Consider the following 20,477-nt stretch of genomic DNA (forward strand, 5'->3'; position numbering starts at 1 on the left):
TTTTCCTAGACACAGTGCCAACATAAATCTGCATCGTAAACTGTTGACCAAAGAACTCGATGACATGGGCCTGGACTCATCACAGCCCTCCCTTAGCAAGGACCTCCGGGATGAATTTTTGATGAAGATCTACGGAGCCCAGCACCCCTTGGGGCTCGACCTCCGGGAAGACGCCTCCTCTCCCGCAGGGACGGAAGACTCCCACCTGAATGGGTATGGGAGAGGCATGGCAGAGGACTACATGGTCCTTGACCTGAGCACCACCTCCAGCCTCCAGTCCAGCAGCAGCATCCATTCCTCCAGAGAATCCGACGCAGGCAGTGACGAAGGGATTCTTCTTGACGACATTGACGGGGCGAGTGACAGTGGGGAGTCGGCACACAAGGCTGAGGCCCCTGCCCTCCCCGGCAGCCTAGGGGCTGAAGTTTCGGGATCTCTGATGTTCAGCAGCTTGTCCGGAAGCAATGGTGGGATTATGTGCAACATTTGCCACAAAATGTACAGCAACAAGGGGACCCTGAGAGTGCACTACAAAACTGTGCATTTGCGAGAAATGCACAAGTGCAAAGTCCCCGGTTGCAATATGATGTTTTCCTCTGTGCGAAGCCGAAATCGGCACAGTCAGAACCCTAATCTCCACAAAAACATTCCCTTCACTTCAGTAGATTAGCCTCAGAATGGACACTACAAATGCCAGCTCTCACCAGATGGCCTACATATTTGAACTGCCATAGACAGTGTGTACTTTGTGTGTGTGTGCATGTGTGTATACACATGTATGCCTCTGTGTATACACACACACACACACACACACACATACATCTTTTCTTTAGATATAAAAAGATAAACACTAGGTGCTTTTGAAATTTCCTTTATAATTTTGGAAAAGGGGTGGGATATTTCATTTGGGGTGAAAACAAAGTACCCTTTAAACACACATATACACACACATAAAGCGTGCAAGTAGCCCAAATTTTGACAGAATAATAATTCTTGGTCCTCTCCAAAGAGACAGTTTGTTGTACCCATGACTGTTGCCTGCAAAAAAATAAAAGGGAAAAAAAAAAGAAAAAAGGAACTTCTTAATAGTTGTCTTTTGTGAACTTTTAAGGTTTTGAGAGAATCTTCAACTAAAGCATGGCAGATTCACTTGTAAATATTTAGCCTTGAGAGGCCAATGATGTAAAACAATTGTATTGATGTTGTTTAACTCTTTTGTTTAATTTTTACAGTTACATCCAGCTGTTAGATACGCAGGAAAAAAAAATAGTTTGCTGGCTAGCTCTATTCATTTATGTTAGCATTAATGCACATTTTTTTTTTTAAACCAACATGGTCTTGTTTTTACTACCTGCTAGATATAGAGATAAAGAGGTGCTGGCATGCTTTACAGCACAGATCTGATTTTTTAAAATGTCCTGTACTAGTACATAAATCCAGTCATGCACTTTTTTTCATACACTACAAGGGGATGTGTAATATCCATGCTTTTTTATCCTTAAACTATTGCCATACTTCAAGTAAGTGTCTTTTTTAAAAAAATTCACTTGTATAAAAATGGTCTGGTCAGTATAGGGCACAAATGCCAAACAAAAGTATTAGTGTTAACACAAAACTGCCAACTTTGCACAAGTTTCCAGAAAAGAAAATACAATTAGTCACTCAACATAACCACAGGCCAATTTGTCGGCCACCAGAAAACCGCTTTAAAAAAAACACTTGGTGATTCTTTCAAGTGCCGAATGTTATTAGAATCAACACTGCATCCTTCTTGCTTATATGTTAAGTTACATAAAAGGAAAACAAAATTATGTGGTGTGAAACAGCCAAGGCATTTATTCTTTAGAGGCAGGATAATATTTCAGGATACAAAAGTCCAAATTACTCACTATGGAACAAAGCTGAATACAGTAAAAGAGTTGAACACTCATTTCCAAGGACCTTACCCTCATCCTTTAAAAAGAAAAAAAAGTCTGAACTGGGCTAGTCTGTTGTATGACTGCCTAATCTGTTGCAAGTTTTTCAGTAGTCTATGATTCAGGCCTGTTTGATAGACAAGATCAAAAGACATTTTATTTGGAAGCTTTGAAAACATGTGCTGAACTTGAATTGAGCAACACTCCTTTCTGAAAAGCCAGAGAAGGGGAGTTTTAAAACAGGATTTCTCACTGTTTAGTGTTTTGTGTTTCCCCACACGATTTGTCAGAGAGAAATGAAAGCAAGCCTAAAACCAAGCAATTGAGAGTGAGAAAGAGGGGAGAGATGATTCTCCAAACCTTTTTGTTTTGTTTTGTTTTGTTTTGTTTCCGATGTTTACACATGTTGCCTGAGCTGGTTAACCACATCGGCAGCCTCAGCTACCACAACATACTGACGAAATGATGATATTTACTCAAGTTCAGTCTGCAGCCAAAACCATGAGGGTATGCATTGCAGACTGTGTTTTGTTTTGTTGTCTTTTTTTTTTTTTTTTAAGTGAGGGGGGGAGGTATAAACAAAGAATATTTTGTCAAATAGTACACAATAATTTCAAGAGAATGTATTTCTTTTCTGCATTTAATGGCCTCAGACATTTCTCATCAGTCTAAAGTTAGAAATACCCCTTTTGTTTTAACTCTTCATGTCATTTCCATTCTTCATGTTTTGTAATTATTTTTTCTGTGTTCACATCAGCATTCACTTCCGTTAAATTTGCCAAAGGAAACTGTTAATATGTTTCTGTTATTATTATTCCTATAAGATTTATTGTACCTCACAGTATTTATTGTTTCCAAAAGTAAGCATCACTAGTTGAGGATTCAGTATTTTTATTTGTGAAAATTTCAGAAACAATGGATTGTTAAAGATAAGCTAGATGTGTCTAGGAGCTTTATCTTTTCATCTCCTTCAGAGGATGCTATGGGGTTCATTTAATTCTTCATTTGTTCTACGGTGAGGAAAGACCAAAAGTACTTTCAGTACAAAAGAAACCTTATTAAACACTATGTCTCTTAAATGACAAATGTTTACGGTAAAAAGCTGAGGAATTAGTAATAACCATTTTTGTTTTCTTGTATCTTTGAATTCCCCAAAGTCTTAATTGCTTTATTTTGGTGTTGTGTTAAATTGAATAGACAGAGATGTTTTCCTTTGTTTTATACCATATAAGACTCTGTACAGTTTGTTTGTAAAAGATTGAACTAGAATAATGAAAGTTTGTTTGCAAACATTTTGGTCCTCTTAGCGTTCTCTGTGTTGTGCTGTTGCCCCATTACCAAATAATTCAACTCAAAAAGGGTGGAAAAAATATTTTTAGCATCCCAACAAAAGATGGATACACTAGCTTTTGGGATGTGCATAGACAGAATTACACCCAGTTTTATGAAAATAATATTTTTATTTCAGTGATTTTTTTTAGAAGTTACACTCTTGGTTGAGATATTTGAACTCCTCTCTTACAGAATCAAAGTTTCGTCTATTTATTGTCAACTAAAAGGTTACATAGCCCTAGTGACTGAAGTCATAGCTGTCAGCAGGTCACATCAGCAAATGAACCAGGAATTGAACTGATGTTTGCTACTTGCCACAAACCAGGCTAATGTGGCTAGCTGGTTAGAACAAGTTCGGAAGCAGCAGGATTCTCAAAGCAGAATTTCCTTGCCTAGAAACATGAATGTGTTCACCTGCATTTTGTCAGAGAAATGGGCATGAATTCTGGACAACCTGCCCTTTTTAAGTATCTCCCCTCTTTGCTACTACTCTTGTGCCTCAAATGCCCAAATGTAATGGTGGCCTTTAAATGGGTGAATAACATTTTCCAATAAAAAGCCTATTTGCTTAAAAGGGGCAGGGGGAGTGGCTAGAAGTGGTACATAACAGGTAAAATCGCAAAATGTACAATGCTTTTAGTCCCAAATTGTTGGTTGGTCTTGGGTGCGCGCCTGAATGGTATTTTGACTTAACTACAAACTTAGATAGTGATAGTGATCCCACAGCTTATTTGCAAACAAGAAGAATAAAGAGATCAGCATTTTAATCATTGAGCCCTTCATCTTTACCCATTCCTACTCATTTATTTTTTCACAGGAGATTCCTATTGTGAAACAGTTTCTCTTTAGCTGCATCCATTCTACGCTGGCTGAACATTAATAAGGATGCTGGTTTTCACCTAGGCGGCTTTTCCCCATTTGATTGAATTTAACCAGAGTTTTGACACAGGTACAAAATTAGGCAGTATTATTAACGTGCATGTTCACTCGCTGTTGTTGAAAGTTACTGTTTCGATCATTTTAAACTATGTTTTCTTTAAAATATCATAAAGGTTTAGTCTGCTTTAGGGAATATCTGCATGCTGTGGAGGAGAACAGCGAAGAGCAGGAAAAAGGATAGGTAATAAGTAACTCGGTTTTAGAAATGTGATAAAAAGCTTGACACTTTGTTCTGCTATTAATTGTATTGAAATAATTTATTCCAGTGTAATGCATTTCAAATCTTAATCCGGCTGCCTAGTTCACCCTGATGCCTTTTAAAGGTTTAGAGGTGTAAATATTTTCCTTCTCAACATGATAAACATATTTTTTTGAAAACGTTTTTTAGCACAATGGTGCCACTGTTTTTGTAGTGAGATTCCTTTGGTCTTGAATTTCCAGGCCCTTCCAGTAAGGAGAAAGGCACTTAACTGGTTAACAGCCCAATTAGTGTATTCATTGCTCTTTTTAAAAAGCTTTGATTATATCAAGAATGGGCTGTTCCAGAGGCATTCTCCTCATTTTACTCAGGAGAAACCATGCATTAGGTTCCCACCAAATAAAATAAATGTGACCTTTTGTTCCTCGTCCTCCGCACACACCCCAGATGTGGGCCGAGCAAATGAGAGTGGGGGCCCTTGGCAATTCGAACATAAAGAAGTCGGTAACCAGGTGGAGACGGACATGCTGCTAACTGCTAACGGTTGACCTGAGCAGTCCCGATTTGTACTTGGTCTGTTGGTGTTGCGTTAGTTTGACTAACAGTAAATAAAATTCAACTGTAATAGAACACGCTACATTGCTATTAAACACCATCCAGAAGAAACTTCATTCTTCCTATCAACACATCCCTTTGCTAACAACTTTCTAAAAATTATGACGACCCTTATTTTTTTTAAAGCCCCCAAATTTGGAATATTTACTTTAAAGGATTTTGTTTTCCCTCTCATTCTTTATTTTTTAATGGGAAGCGGGTCTCAATGAGCAAGGACAGCAATAAAAGGCGGGCACCAAAAAGACGGGAGGGAATCAGCTTTTGCAAAAGCCAGAGAGATGAGTAAGGGATACTAGGTAGAGGATTGGTACCTGCCCCGTTTGAGGGTAGCTAGAAAAAAACGGTTAATGCACTGGAAGTGTTTGTTCAAGAAAAAGTCTGGTACAATTCTGCTTAGCAGTGGATGAGAGCACGTGGACATGGTGCCCTGCGGTTCTCCCCATGACCAGGTGCGCCACCGAACCCCAGTCTGAGGAAGGGGGAAGAAGGCAAGGACAGCTACTTAGAACAGCTCAAGTTCCATAGGGTCAGGAGAGCCAAGAAGGAGGTAGTTGTACAATTTTTTTTTCTTTTTCTTCTTTTGGACTGGGAAGGGATGCCAGAGTCCCTTAGGGAAGCAAAAGATACGATGGGTCACCTAGGTTATTGCGAAGGACAGTGGTCAAACTGAGTAATCATGGCGAGTGGTAGCCAGGATGGGTCTGTTCTGTTTCCATCATTACGTTTGCTTGCCCCGATAGCCATGAGTGTAATGCTTCTTGGTACAGTTCTCTTGATCAAAATGTAAGCTCATTTACCTTCCTATGAAGCATCAAAGTAACTTCTCCATTGTCATATTTTCCCTCAAAACTAAACCACGTGTGGTAGCCTTGCTCATGTTAGTATTACGGCCACATCTTATCTGTCCCAGACTCATTTCCATATTTCCAATAGTTGGAGAATTCAATTACTATTATGTAAATCCAACTGTAAAACTGACCAGTGAGTTAGTTCATCCTCACTCTTGCCCAGATCCGCATCCATCCTTGTGTCCTTCTATCATCCCCATTCTTCTCACATCTTGCACGAAATGATGTTTATGGTCATTCAGCAATAGCTGGACACCAACACTGTCTTTTTGGCATTTGCTGAAAAATCCAAATGCCTAATAACGGGGATACAAAAAAACGAAGCATTTTCACAAATACACTGAATTGGATCAGCATTATTGTTCATTATAATGCTATATATATTTTTGAAGCAACGTGCTATAGTTGTCATAGAACTATTCTAAAGTGTTGTAAATTTATTTGACCTTTACTGCAAAAAAAAAATTTTTTTATATGGAGTATCAAGACAAGGTTCAGTTTGTAACAAATAGTGAACCATTACAAAGGAGGAAAGGAAAAGCCTGGGCCGAGCAGCGAGAAGCTTCAGTTCAATTTCACCTCATATCTTTCTAATAACTTACTTGTCACTTTATTCCCTTCCAGTAATGTGAATGCTGCTGACAAGACTGTCACACTAACAGCAGACAACACCCTCTTTGCTTCAGCCCCAGCTCTCCTGGCTACTTATTGCCCTGGCCCTGAAGGGACACAAACTAATAGTGTGCTTTCCAGTTCAGCACTTGGCCATCAAATATAAAAGGATGCGTAATTGCCTGTTTATCCCTTGTGAAGGGGAAATTGAGTACAAGGGCTAGGCTTTCCCACCGAGTTCCCTGATGTACACACATTCACAATCAGCCTCTCTCTCTCCCTTCCTCCTCCTTCCCCCTCCCTCTCCATCCCCCACCCCCGCCCCACCCCGCCACCCCTCGCTACACAAGCTTATACACACACCTACTAAACTGCATCTTTGGTAAGCCCAGGGCTGCCTCTAGATGTCCTCTCCAGCTATTAAGTGGACAGTAACAAGATGACTTCTTAAAGGGTCAGTAGGGAGATGCTGGCTGTGACAGAATTCTTTGTGTCTTTGGAACTTAAGTATTGCAATTGCATGCCCATCCATTTTGGAAGTACTGGGTGTGGCCCTATAATTACTGCGAATTTCCCCACAAGTCAATGGCATAAGCAGGATTAGATTGCCCCATATTCTGTAAGGAAAGCATTAAAATATTTTTCCTCCCCTTCAAAAAGTTTACACGTTGAAGATAAATTAGTGCATAAAAATGGTATGTTTTGTTTTGTTTTTGCTTTGGCATTCAACCATTGGTCTAAATGTATATGTGTATCTCTCAATGACAACCTTCAAATACATAGTGTAAAATGACAGAGTAACTTTCATTTTGTTAAACTGGACTGACAATCTGAAAAAAAAAAAGGCACAGGGATTTTGACTTTAATCACTAAAACAGGGACTACACTATACATAAAATTCCCCACTTTGGGAGAATTTTTGTGAGTACAAGTACAGCGAGCTTTACAAAATCAAGGGGCCAAAAGGTACCAAGGAAGAACAGGTGAAAATGTTATATTCCAAAATACCTTGAGCCCAAATAACCTGGAGGTATTGGCTACTATTTTTGTATATTGAACTACTTAAATGATGGTTGAAAGTGGCTAGTTAGTGATAAGGGAAGGACAAGATCTTTGTGAATCTTCCATATGGAACTTGGGGACTGTGCTTCCTTCCAACTCTCTGGCAGCAGGTGTGACAGAAGCTGTTGACCCCTGCTACAGCAGTCACATTTCAAATATATTTGTCAACCAAATAAGACACACGCAGGTGTCATCTTTGGTGTGAACGTGTGGGAAGAGGGAAAAGCAGCAGTTTGAAGATAGACAACTTAACGGGTCTAATCTGACAAACCTGTGCTAAATAATTTCACTAACCAGTCTGAGCACTGGGAAGAAAAGCACTTTGAGCAAGGATTCTTGGGGTCAGAGGAAAAGCAGTTGACTTGATGTTTTTTACGTTCCTCCAGTTTGTATATATTAAAATCATTTCTCAAACATCCTATTAGAATCTTTAATTAAAAGCTCAGTTGCCAAAATTGCACAGATCCTGCTAACTTATATTAGCATTTTCCCCTGTGAATAACAGGGGTGCTTAAGGACTTTTTGAATTTTTTTAATGCTTTTTTTAGCTTCATTTTTTTTTTAAAGAATCTTTGAAGACAAGGAAGAGCAGAAAAGGGTATTTTAACAAAAACGGAGAGAAGTAGATAGTATAAAAATATATTTCTTGAAGAGAGAGTATCTAAGTGCTATACCAAGACTTTATAAGGCTTCCTGTTGCCAAATGCGCTGTTGAAATAATGCACAACTAAGATGGCAAATCAATCCATTATTAACCGGCTCTGCCCACTTCTCTTATGGAATGCAAGGATTGAGAGGTGCCCCTGGGGAGACCCTGGAGGGATGAGAGAGTTCCACGCATCTGGTCCTAGAAATGTTTTCCAAAAGAGAGGGAGGAAACCCCAGGCCTCTTGGTAGTCCCCCTGCAAGGTGAACTGACCCAGCACTGTTTCTGTGGGAGCCTCGCTGCCTGCCTTTTCCATGCTAGGAGACAAAGCATCTCCCGCCCACCCGCGAACCAGTACTGTAGCCGCAAGAAGCATTGATCCATGAGGTATGATGCTCTTGAACTTCCAGACAATGTGCTGAGTTAATAGGTTCACTTAAGATGTATAAACCAAGGTTGATTTTTTTTTTTCATCTAGTAGTCAATTTGGAGCATTTTTGCATGTCTCTGTACAGAGTAATTCATTCCTCTCATTGCCTATCTTATTCTTCCCTGACTTCATCATCTTTTCACTCCCACCCTTTGCTCTTCTTGTGATTTCACCCACCCCCTTAAAAACATCTTTTCTGAAGCAAGAAGGTAGAACACTCCTTCATCCTGATTTTGATCGTTTTGGAAACATTTGTGTGTTCTACCCTGTCCAGGGTTTACATAACGTGAATTAAGTGAATGAGATGTTCTAGTATTATATATTAACCTGATATGACTATCACAGATTTATAATATATGGTGCACTTGCTTTCCTGTGCAAACTTTGGTTCAGCTGCCCTGCGGAGAAATCTTACCATTTTCCTACCAGTGCCAGTATGAAAAGTGCAGGAGAGAGAAATGTGGGTACGTGGAGGTCAGAGGGGAAGGAAGGTGGAGAAACCAGGAGTGGACTTTGGTCTGAGGCCACCTGGGCCTTTCCTCAAAGATAGACGTAAGCTGGGGCTTTGGGGAAAAAAGCACTCTGTTCTCTACTGCTGCTCATGGACAAGTCCTTCTTAGAACTGCAAGGTCCCTCACGTAGCTGGGAGAACACACCTTTCTTCTCCACCCCAAACCCACTAGTGTGTCTCAATAACAAAAGCTTCATGCAACCTGCATATTTGACCACAAAAGTGGCCAAAGGGAATCAAAATATCTTGAGGAAAAGGAATTTTCACCAAGATATGTCCTCTCCCTCCCCCAGAGTCTGGGGGTTTCTGCTTTTGTGTTTGTGGTGTTCTCATCTGCATCAAACCAGTCTCTTCTGCTAAGCCTGTGCAGAACCAAAGTCTGTACTACAAAAGGTAGCTGCACCGAGGGATGGGGACAGCTTGCATTACCCTGATCTCATTATCGTGATGTTGGTAGCTTCATAAATACTGTGTGTACCTTGAACAAGGTTTTTTGTTTTTGTTTTGTTTTGCTTTTCGTTTGTTTTTATTAGTAGTCTAAGGGAATTAAAATTTTATTTGCTATTTCCTTTGTTGTATTTCTGTACTATAAACTGTCCTACAGTATGTCTTTTGCATAAAATGCATAAGGGTTTGGGGATGTAAATGGAATTTTATTCATATTTTGTCCAAATACCTCTTGTAATTTGTATCAAAATTCTTGTACAATTTTTATATTAAAGATTTATCAGTCACTGATCTCTTCTTATCTTTTTGATTTGAAGAAACCTCGACAAACTCCAACAGACCTTTCCAAAATACACCCAGTGACATGTCAGCTCCCATCATAATGCACCCTATTTAAGTATACTTGCTGAATAACTCAGAGTCGATCCCCTATTTGGACTGAATCCTGGTTTATTTAATACACTTCTTAGGAAGATCAAACTTGTCTTTGGCTCAGATGACAAAGCTGAGTCAGAGCTACAGAGATCCCAGCGAGTCCCGATGGAGCCTGGCAAACACTGACCTGAGTCTCCCCTCACCAAAGCTACCCCTGTGAGGATTTCTTTTCTGTGTCTCTCTGGAGTTCCTGTCTCCCAAAGCTTTTGCTCCTTTAAGGCAAGGAAGACCAAAAGAAGAACTTAGGAATCTTTGCACCTCAGCTTTCTGTAAATAGATTTTCTTTCCTCCCCAACTCTGGGAAATTTGTGGACAGCAGCCAACAGGATGATGACTATATATGTTTTTTTCAGACTAAATGCTGTGTTTCGGTTTATATTCTCTTGGCCGTGGTTTTCTGCAGATTGTGCTTTTTATATTCTAGAAATAAAACTAGCAGGTGGAAAGTTGTCATAATCGGCAGCGTCTCCTCCTCCTGTCATACTGCTTGAGCAACAGTGGGGGAAAGTATAAAGAAGGTGCTTTGGACTCGGCAATGTTTAATATTACCCCAGCCTCTTAAACCAATCCTAGCTGGAAATCAGGCTAACTCAGACTGCAAGGAGTCTCTCTTCTAATTTAGTATTTTCAATTCATCCCTAAAGCCAGATTGGTCCGTCTCCCTGGTTTGTCTCACTACTTCTCCGATTCCCCCTGGCTGGTCACTAGGGAAATGAGCACCCAGACTCTACAGCAGCTCCCTGGGCCTGGGCCTCTGGCCGGCAGGGAGCCGGGCAGACTGCTTGTACCTGTTCTGCTGTCACCTGGCCCACAGCACAAAGCGGTCCAGCCACCTTCAGATGCCACTGACTGAGGACCTCTCCCAAGGCAAGAGGGGTGCCAACCTTGACGGGGTTGCCTTGGTTTCCTTTGAGCACCCATAGACAGGTTTTGGGGTGAGGGGGAAAAAATAAATGGTTAAGCAACTTTGAAGAAGTCTACTTCTGTTGAGGGATGTGGTGATGAAGTGTCACGGATGTGTTAACACACTCCTGGAGGGAACCCACGCATAATTATGATCTTTTCATCTGTCATAACAGGTCTGTAATCGGCAACAATTCTCCCTCAAACAGTTCCTTCTTCTTAAAAAGATTATTTCAAATGTTATTCAATGGTGGGAATCCTCCTGTTCAGCAAAGAGGCACCCATGAAGACAGCTCCTGGCACAAAGCTAATCAAAGCTGCCTAGGTTGTGGCCAGTGGCTCTCCTGAGTGACTGGAAGACTTGCCGAGTGCTAATTCGCACCGTGTCAGTTGACAGTATGACAGTAGATTAAGTGCTACTAATTTAATAAAGCTGCTCTGAGGACGAAGCCGATCTATCAGTGAAGACCAGAGAGGATCCCATTGGCCAATGCTCGGGAGAAGCAGCTGAGAATATTGAATTGCCTGGAGTAACACTGGGGGGGAATCTATCGATCCTCAGTAAGGTGCAGTTATTTTTAGTCACCTGACTCTTGGGTACCCAATCATTACCCATATTCATCAGAGAGGTATAATGAACAGAGGTATTGATTAACAGAGCTAGCTGAAGAGATTTCCCAACAGTGCTAGTTCACATTGATAGGTCTCCAATGGGAATAGAGGCCACGCAGCCCTGGAACATAACTTATTGTGTTCTAGGTCCTTCCATTGATTTTATTTTGGAGGCAGGGGGAGGGACAGCCTTGCACACACTGGTGCTCCCTTGACCTTTCTCTGAAAACTTTTTGGCAAAAAAATAAGTAAGTAAGTAAATAAATAAATATAAATAAATATAGATAGATAGATAGATAGATAGATAGATAGATAGATAGATAGATAGATAGATAAAAGAGAAAACCAACTGGCTACAACAGTCAACAAGTATACGGCCCTGCTCTAAGGCTCCTGCTTCCATCCAGTCTGGCTGTCGTAACTCATCTTTGATTGCTGTGCGTGTTATCTTGATTTACAGAAATTTGCTCGAAGCTGGGACATGCCAGTCAGAGCTCAGAGCCATCAGGCATCGGAAGCCTTCCCTCCCCTAAAGATCGACATATGGCTTCGGGAAATTATCGTGTTAGGCTAATTGCACCAAGTTGGCATGGTAGGATCATAATGAGTCCCGATTTCAGCATGCTGACCCCAAACCCAGTGATGCCAGCGCAGAGTAACTTTCCAAGCGTTTTGCCTCATGGCAGGAATCCTCATTGAGCTGCTGTTTGCAAAAGGCATTTGGTTAGATTTCTAGCGTGCGCCCTGATCCTGCACTGCCACGTTCCAATCGTGTGAGCACAGGGAGTTTGCTGTGCTCTTTGCAGGAGCACTTGTCCTTCCAGAGAACTAGTGGTGACCCAACTGCCATAACCACCAGAAGCCATGTGCTGCCTGACAGGCAACATGCTGCTTAAAATGCTGATATGTAACTAGAAACCATTAAACCCCAGGGAGAAAAAAAGTAAAGGATTATTACAAGGACAGCTGTAAAAAGTAAAGCTCAAATGCATCATTAGAAACCAGAAATTCACAAAGTACAACTGTCTGTCATCCACACGAGATATTAGTAACACTCGACTTGTATATTAATGAAATGCTGTCGGAACTCTAAGTCACCCCTTAACCACTGAAGCTGGAGAGAAGTTTCTCTTTAGTCTCTCCTTATCTAAGCCTGGGTTTTTGATGACATTTAATTTCATTTGCCTCAGATTAGCCTCACCAACATGCCTTAATTTGTCTTACCTCGGCCAGCAGAGTTTTTCATCTTCGGGTGCAGGCTCTGCTTTGACTTTGAGATTCTTACGCCACCTTCATCCTTTTCTTTGCCCTTCTTTCCTCTCTTCATCATAGTGTTGAGTTCGACTTCTGTTTTCCCGGCTGATAACATTTAAAAAATCAGTTCGATATATTTTGATTTGCTGAGGTTAGACTTTACCTTGACTTCTTTCCAAATGTAAGAGCTTATAGGGGAAAAAAGTATCAAAGCCTTCAATAATTTAAAATCCAGAGTTCTGTTCATTGTGTAGCAAATTCAAGTTTTTGGAATACTCCAAAAAATGGTCATAGGCAATTGAATTTAGAGGTTATCAGAGTTTTGGGCATGTGCTGTGTGAGGTGATTTAAAATTATTAGGCCACTTGCAGGTTTTTAGAGAGATTCATTTTTACAGATATAAGTGCTATTAACAATTCGAAGCACTCTCATAATTCCACATCTTTGTTCTTCCTCATGATCTCAATTTCAATTTTTCTTATTTTTTCTTAAGTGGAGAATTTCCTTTCAAAGTTCCACAAAGTCATTTGCAGGCTGAAAACAAGACACTTATTTGATTATTTTCAGATGTCGCATCAATTGGCCTTCGGCAGGAAGTGATCCTGCAAGACGTTATGCTTTTTGCTTTCCGTTCTTTCAAAAACCACAAACCTGTGTGTTTGAAAATATGACTCTTTCCAAAGCCTTCAGCCGCACCCACAGAGCTCACATGTGAGAATGGTTTCGGCTCACATGTAGACCTGCCTTTTGAAGAGAGCAAAAAAGCCCACTCGCTTTTCACAGATCTACTGTGAACATAAGCAGAGAGGAGGGAAAGCCAGGGTGAAATCCAGGGAGCTGTACCCCACATGGGAATTGTGTTCTAAGCACCTGAAATATAGGTTGTTTCTCCAGCCCTCACAGTTTGTGGCACATAGTAGGTGATCAGTGCACATTAATAGAATAAATGGATGAATGAATGGGGAATGGGGGTGGGTGCATGTAGCCTTGCATTAAATGCCAAAGTCAGAGCCAGCCTTAAGAGTAGGCAAAGAAGCCGTCTATCATACCTGAATAGAATGTATGATTCAGCTACCTGAGAAGCAAATAGTAGCAGAAGCATTGAAAAAGAAGACCAGGATTCAAAGTACCACTGAAATGGCCTCACTTTGCCATGTTTTCCCTTCAGGATGCCTTGGCCTGAACTCATTGAAACCTATAACCCATGAGTGGGCATCAGGGCTGGACAAAGAGACCTCTAGGAGAAACCCTCTGGTCAAGTAGATGGGAAGAAAACAGTGAATGCTCAGGGAGAGTGGGAGAAATTTCCAATTCTTTCCTTTTTTTCTGGTTGGTTGTTTGTTTTTAATGCCCACCTCAAACCCAAGCAATCCTGTGGCAGAGTAGCAGCAGCAGCAACAGTAACCAGCAGGCGCCTAAACTCTGCAGGAAGGAAGCCGCCTGCCTCACTGCAGGAGCCTGTGTCCAGAGAGGGTGGGGAAACCCCTTTTTAGTCTCCACCTGTCCTCCCGCCGCTTGCTCCTGGAAGTGAGCAGTCATAGGAAGTAAACTGCAGAGCACCAGCTTTCTGGCCAGAGGAATGAAAAGGCAGAGCTGGGAAGTTCCAAGCAGACCATGGAGGGGGAAGTCCTTAGGAAATGATGAATGATGAATTTCTGGGCTCACCCCTGAGGTGTATGTGCATGGATCTGACCCTACACAGCATAGACTGGCTACCAGGTGGTGCACACGTGGGACAGATCCAAATAGTGCTTCAAGGGCTTTTAAAACTGAACTGATACTGGAACTAAGACCAGCAGAAGGATGATTGGAACTTGCAGCCTGAACTCAGGTCAAGTGGCTCCTAAAAACGTATTGACTTTCTCCATAGGCTTTAAACAAGACCCAGAATCTCATAACGTGTGTAGTAGTCTGGCTTATTATTTGTTTGTTTTTTAGTTGTGGTAAAATATATATAACAAAATTTTACCATTTTAACCATTTTTAAATGTACAGTTCTGTGGCATTAATGTGCAACCATCACCACGATCTATCTCCAGAATTTTTCATCTTCCTCAGCTGAAACTCTATGCCCATTAAATACTTTCTCTCCATTCCCTACCCCTACCATTCTACTTTCTGTCTCTATGTATTTGACTACTCTAAGTACCTCATATAGGTGCAATCATGTAATATTCATCTTGTGACTGGCTTATTTCACTTAACATAATGTCTTAAAGGTTCATCAGTGTTGTAGCATGTGTCAAAATGTCTTTTCTTTTCAGGACTGAATAAGATTCCATCGTGCACATATACCACATTTTGTTTATTTATTCATCTTCTGATGGGTGCTTGGCTTGATTCTTCCAGTAGGCGGTAGGCAGACTTCTAAGATGGTCCCTAATGATCCTCACATATCACTTTTTATATCCTCATGTCATCCGATCCCCTTGAGTGTGGGCTAAATCTAGTGATTTACTTTTAATAAATCTACTATGGTAAAAGTGATGAGATACAGTCAAGATGTAGTCCAAAATTTTTCATCCTATGAAGAATCAGGAATATCTTTCACATGGGAAATGACAATCAAAAGATGTCATTACCAAGATGACAAAGGTGTCATAATTACCTTTAAAAAAGACTTAAGAGCAAGTATTATTTAAATACTCCAATATAAGGGCAAACATTCTTGAAGTAAATGAAAATTTAGAGGGTCTCAGCTAGAAAACAGAAGACATAAAGAATCAAATGAAAATTTTAGAACTGAAAAATAAGACAATTAAAATAAAAAATTCAGTCCACGGCCATGCTATCCTGAACAAACTCAATCCCATCTGATCTCGGAAGCTAAGCAAGGTCAGTCCTGGTTAGTACTTGGATGGGAGACCAACTAGGAAGACCAGGTGCTATAGGCGTAAAAAATAAAAACTAAAAAATAATACGGAATTGTAAGCTGACAAGGTCCTTGCAATATGTGAGGTCAACCAAGGGTTGCCTTGCCTAAAAATATATATAAATAAATAAATAAATAAAAATAAAATAAAATAAAAATAAAAAATTCACTAGATCAGTTCAATAGTAGAATGGAGATTACAAAGGAAAGTCACTGAACTTGAAGATAGGTTAATAGAAATTGCCCAATCTGGACAATACAGAGAAAAAAAATTAAATAGATCATTAGGAACCTGTGAGGTAATAACAAAACAAATAACACGTGTGTTATTGGAGTCCCAGACCTAGAGGAGAAAGAGTTCAGTGAAGAAAAAATATTTGAAAAACTAATGGCTGAAAACTTCCTAAATCTGGCAAAGGATGCAAACCTACAAATTCAAGAGGCTCAGAAATACCCATACAGGATAAAGCCAAATCAATGAACACCCAGACATAGCATAATCAAGTTGCTGAAATCTGCAGATAAAGAAGAAAATCTCAAAAAAAGAAACCCTGAGAAAAATGGTGCGTTGCTTATAGGAAAACAATTGGAATGAAAGGTTTGTTTTGTTTGTTTTGTTTTGTTTTTTTAATCAGAAACAAGGAAATCTGGAAGGAGTGGGGCAACATTTTGAAAGTACTAAAAGAAAAGAACCATCAACTCAGAATTTTAAGTTCAAACAAAAAATATTCATCAGCAGTGAAAGTGAATTAAAAACATCCTCTGAGGAAGGATATCTCAATTTCTGCCCTCCCAAGAATACATGTTCCAAAAGAAATGCTAAATGAAATTCTTTAGAAAGAAGACAAATGGTACTGTAAAGAAAGTTGGAACCTCAATAAAGATGAAAGAGCAACAGAAATGATAAGTACATGGGCAAATATAACAAATTGTTTTTTCCCTGTTAATCCTTTGATGATTTCACAACAAAAAATATAACATTTTCTGATGATGTCTTCAATGTATATAAGTGTAATGCATAAGCCAATAATGACATAAGGTTACATCTTATGATTCTGTTCATATGACATTCTCTGGAAAATAAAACTATAGTTGTAAAGAACAGGCAAGTGGTTGCTAGGGCTTGGGGTGGGAGTAGGGTATGGCTACAGAGAGATAGTAGGAAGGAATTGGGGGAGAAGGGTGATGGAACTATACTGTATCGATACTATTGCAGAAGTGGTATCATAAATCTATCCACTAAATTTTATACAACTATGCACAGAGAAAAAGTCGATTTTACCCTACATTGTTGAAAAAAAAAAAAAAGAATAAGAAGTAGAGGTAAGTCCCCTGGTAATTCGATTTCAGAAGGAGTGAAATTTGCCTCCTCCATCCGCTCATGCTCAGCTTTAAGTGATACATCCCTTATTTGTTTGCTTTTATGGGAGTGTCCTTAAAAGTACTTCATATCTGTGTATGGCTATGCTATCCTGAACAAGCCTGATCCCATCTGATCTTGGAAGCTAAGCAGGGTCAGGCCTGGTTAGTACTTGAATGGGAGACCACCTAGGAAGATCAGGTACTGTAGGTGTAAAAAATAAAATACAATAAAAATAAATAAGGGATTGTAAGCTGACAAGTTCCTTGCAATCCGTGAGGTCGACGAAGGGTTGCCTCATCTAAAAATTAAAAAGAAAAAAGAAGTACTTCATAGCAAAATGATGAAGCTTAATATAAATCCTTATAGAGGAACCTCATTGACTTAAATTCATCTTAAGGTTTAATATTTTTTGGTTTATTTACAGCAGTGTGTTTTGATAGAAGAGGGCCAAAAGAGGCAGGGAGTGGGGCACAGGAGATTTTGACAGGAGGTGCCACCAGTGAATATGGAAAGGATTGATCTGGGGTTTCTGAAGACACTGCATGTTGATAAACATGCCTTGGAGAACACTTCAAAAATTTGTGATGAGAGGGGTGGGGAGGAATTTTTGTGTTATTAACAACCTGGAGTTTTCCCCCCAGCACAGCAAGGAGTTCCTGGATGCTGACCATGCATAACTCTGCGACAGCTGCGTGGAACCTCTGAGTCTGCACCTATGCCCTCCAGATTGCTCCTTGTGAACATGCAGGCTGCAGTACCACTGGGAATAAGAGTTTAGGTATGAAAAACATCTTAGATCTTATGTCTACACTGGCAAGTCCACGGACCAGCTTCTTCAAAGTAAGCAGTGAGTGGAGAAGAGAAACCAACAAGGGAGATTGACAAGAGTGGTAAGGAGATAACCAGACTCTCGTGCATATAGGGAAGCTAGAAATATCAAAGAGTGAGTGGTCGACCACTGAAACACTCCAGAGATGGCAGGTGAAGTAGCAATTGGGAAACATTCACTGGATTTGGTGATCAGGTAAGCTGTTACTACGTCAGTGCAAACAGGGCCTGTCCTTGGCGTATGTAGGACAGTGCCCACCAAGCCCAGTCTTCTTTGCTAGTTAAAACTGCTTCACCCTCAACCATTACACAAGGAAGCCCTTCTAGGTTGGCTTTTGCAGAACAGTGGCCAGAGGTTAACTAGATGCGGGTGCCTTACTCAAGGGCAGCCCATTTTATAGGCTGGTTGGTGACCTGTGAGGAGGTCTGGTTCAAAGCAAAGATAATAATAATTAGCCCTTTAAACCATCTCTGTCCAGGATGGACTGTGAAATATAAAGTAGATTAAACAGTTGGATGTGAGAAGAAATAGAGCCAAAAATGAATAGAGAAAGAGAGAGAGTGACAGCAAGAGAAAGAGACAGGCACAGGCTGAGAGAGAGAGATGAATAAAGAAGCTGGTCCCCACAGCTGCCCTGGATTGCAGAAGTGCATGGATGAGGATGAGTATGGGCTTCATTAGGAAGCTTGGTGGCAAAGGGAAGAAAGTTGTGTTGGATTAGGAAGAAGGGTCCAGGTAGGTGTGTGTGTGTGTGTGTGTGTGCGTGCGCGCGCGCGTTCTTATCACAAGAACACTTTTTGTTAGGTAGAACTCCAAGGAATGAAATCAACAGAAGCAGAGGTTCTCTGGAAGTGTCAGGGTTTCCTCCATTTGGCTTCTTGTTTCTTCCCGCAAAGAGAGTTTTGAGATGCTGCCTTAAAAACCAGAACACAATTTGCCTATCATTGATCTAAATGAACTCCCCCAACTTTATAGATGAGGAAGCTAAGGTTACTAGATTGAGTACAATGCAGATCTTCTGACTTCTGGTCCAGGACCATTTCCATTGTAGCTGGAATGGTCATTTTATTTACTATTTAATCCAGGACACATTTTTGGGTGAAAAAGGGCACTAAAAATAATCGATAGTCATCGGCAGATTCATGACTGTTCTGAGCCACACAGAACATAGGGGTGCCCTAATGAAACTTCGTTTCACTTTTTGTACTAAGGTTACCCAGATTCCACCTGCTAACAGAACCCTGCCACATTAATTTTTTGATAACCAGTGACTCTAGATCTATTGAGTACACAGAACCCAAGACTGAAATGGGCCCCTCCCAGTCTTTGCTATCCAATATCTTTTACTATAAATTGTCCTGATACTTTCCAAGACTTTCATTTGTGCAGGAGTAACAGAGCCTTGGGCAAGAATTGCCTGGTGATCAAAAACTGAGTTGAGGAAATGTTTGAGTTGGTTTCGAGCCTTACTGTATAAGCAGGTTCTTAAAGCAATAGAGAAGGACTTCGACTTCTTTGTGCAGAAAAGATATATCAAACACGACGGGGTGGCTCACAGAATTGCTAAGAAGCCTGGCTCATTAAGCCCAGAAAGCAGACAGGAACGAGAGAAGCTAAAAAACAGGTAAACGACCAAAATCATATCACAGAACATATCACAGAACTAGTCCAGAGGACCGAGACGATATCACCAGTACAGGGCACTGAACACTGCAACTGGCACTGCTGCCCTGAATGACCCAGAATGAGCTCTCCATCGACCCTACTCTCTTCCACAGGCAGTTTTCAGTTCAGTGAGTCCAGGTGGTTGACTGTGATGGACCAGTCCTAGGTCATTCTCGCTAGTCTTGTCTTTTCAAGCTTTTATAGTGGAAAGGAAGGCTCTGCCTACTATATAAAATAACTAAATTTTTGTTCCCAAATAGTCGCTGCTCCTCCCTGGGGGGAAGGATTTTACTCCTTGTCTCTGACATCAGGCTTGACCAGCTTGCTTGTTTTAGCCAACGACAAAAGAGCAGAAATAATGTGGATCACTTCCAAGTAGAGGCATTAAGAGCCCGGGTGTACTTTGCCATATAGTTTCCCTCTGCCTCAAGAACAGCAATATTCTCGATCGGGATGGCTGCATCAACCCGAGAACAAGACGACATGGAACGGAGCCATAGCCAACCCATGATCAACATTAGCAGGAATTAAAACTCTAAGCTGTCTATGGCCATGCCACCCTGAACAAGCCGGATCCCGTCTGATCTCGGAAGCTAAGCAGGGCTGTGCCTGGTTAGTACTTGGTTGGAAGACCCCCTAGGAAGACCAGGTGCTGTAGATATAAAAAATTAAAAATAAAGGATTATAAGATGACAAGGTCCTTGCAATCTGTGAGGTCAACCAAGGGTTGCCTCGCCTAAAAAAACAAAAACAAACAAACAAACAAAAAATTCCATAAGCCACTGAGATTTCGAGGAGTCGTTTTTTACTATGGCTTACTTAGCTTTAATCTGACTAATGCATGCTCTTACCAAGGTTCAAGATTCATATGGTGGAGAACTCCCAAAGGTTCAGATGCTTGACTGAAAAAAAAAGACACAGAGTTAAAAAAAATCATTTTAATATATAAAATTCATCCAAATTTATAATTTTAAAGAATTATCTTCT

At 40.6% G+C, this 20,477-nt stretch overlaps 1 protein-coding gene and 3 pseudogenes across 22 annotated transcripts in view; all 4 read left to right on the forward strand.

Annotated features, from left to right (window-relative positions):
* Positions 1-9,848, forward strand: part of BNC2 (basonuclin 2) — a 398,693-nt gene extending 388,845 nt beyond the window's left edge. For 16 of the 22 annotated variants that reach the window (XM_015594483.2, XM_015594486.2, XM_015594488.2 and 13 more), the window contains one exon: positions 10-9,848. In XM_015594483.2, coding sequence (XP_015449969.1) covers positions 10-670 — 661 coding nt within the window. In that variant the 3' untranslated portion in view covers positions 671-9,848. The remainder of the gene's footprint in view (positions 1-9) is intronic. The other 6 variants (XM_015594493.2, XM_025051427.1, XM_015594480.2 and 3 more) reach the window with 5 other exon arrangements.
* Positions 9,849-15,536: 5,688 nt separating this feature from the next.
* LOC112485096 lies at positions 15,537-15,655 on the forward strand (annotated as a pseudogene).
* A 1,432-nt stretch (positions 15,656-17,087) lies between these two features.
* On the forward strand, positions 17,088-17,206 carry LOC112485082 (annotated as a pseudogene).
* A 2,826-nt stretch (positions 17,207-20,032) lies between these two features.
* On the forward strand, positions 20,033-20,151 carry LOC112485021 (annotated as a pseudogene).
* The last annotated feature ends 326 nt before the right edge of the window (positions 20,152-20,477 follow it).

The sequence above is a fragment of the Pteropus alecto genome, unplaced genomic scaffold (assembly GCF_000325575.1).
Source record: "Pteropus alecto unplaced genomic scaffold, ASM32557v1 scaffold95, whole genome shotgun sequence".
Classification (NCBI taxonomy): domain Eukaryota; kingdom Metazoa; phylum Chordata; class Mammalia; order Chiroptera; family Pteropodidae; genus Pteropus; species Pteropus alecto.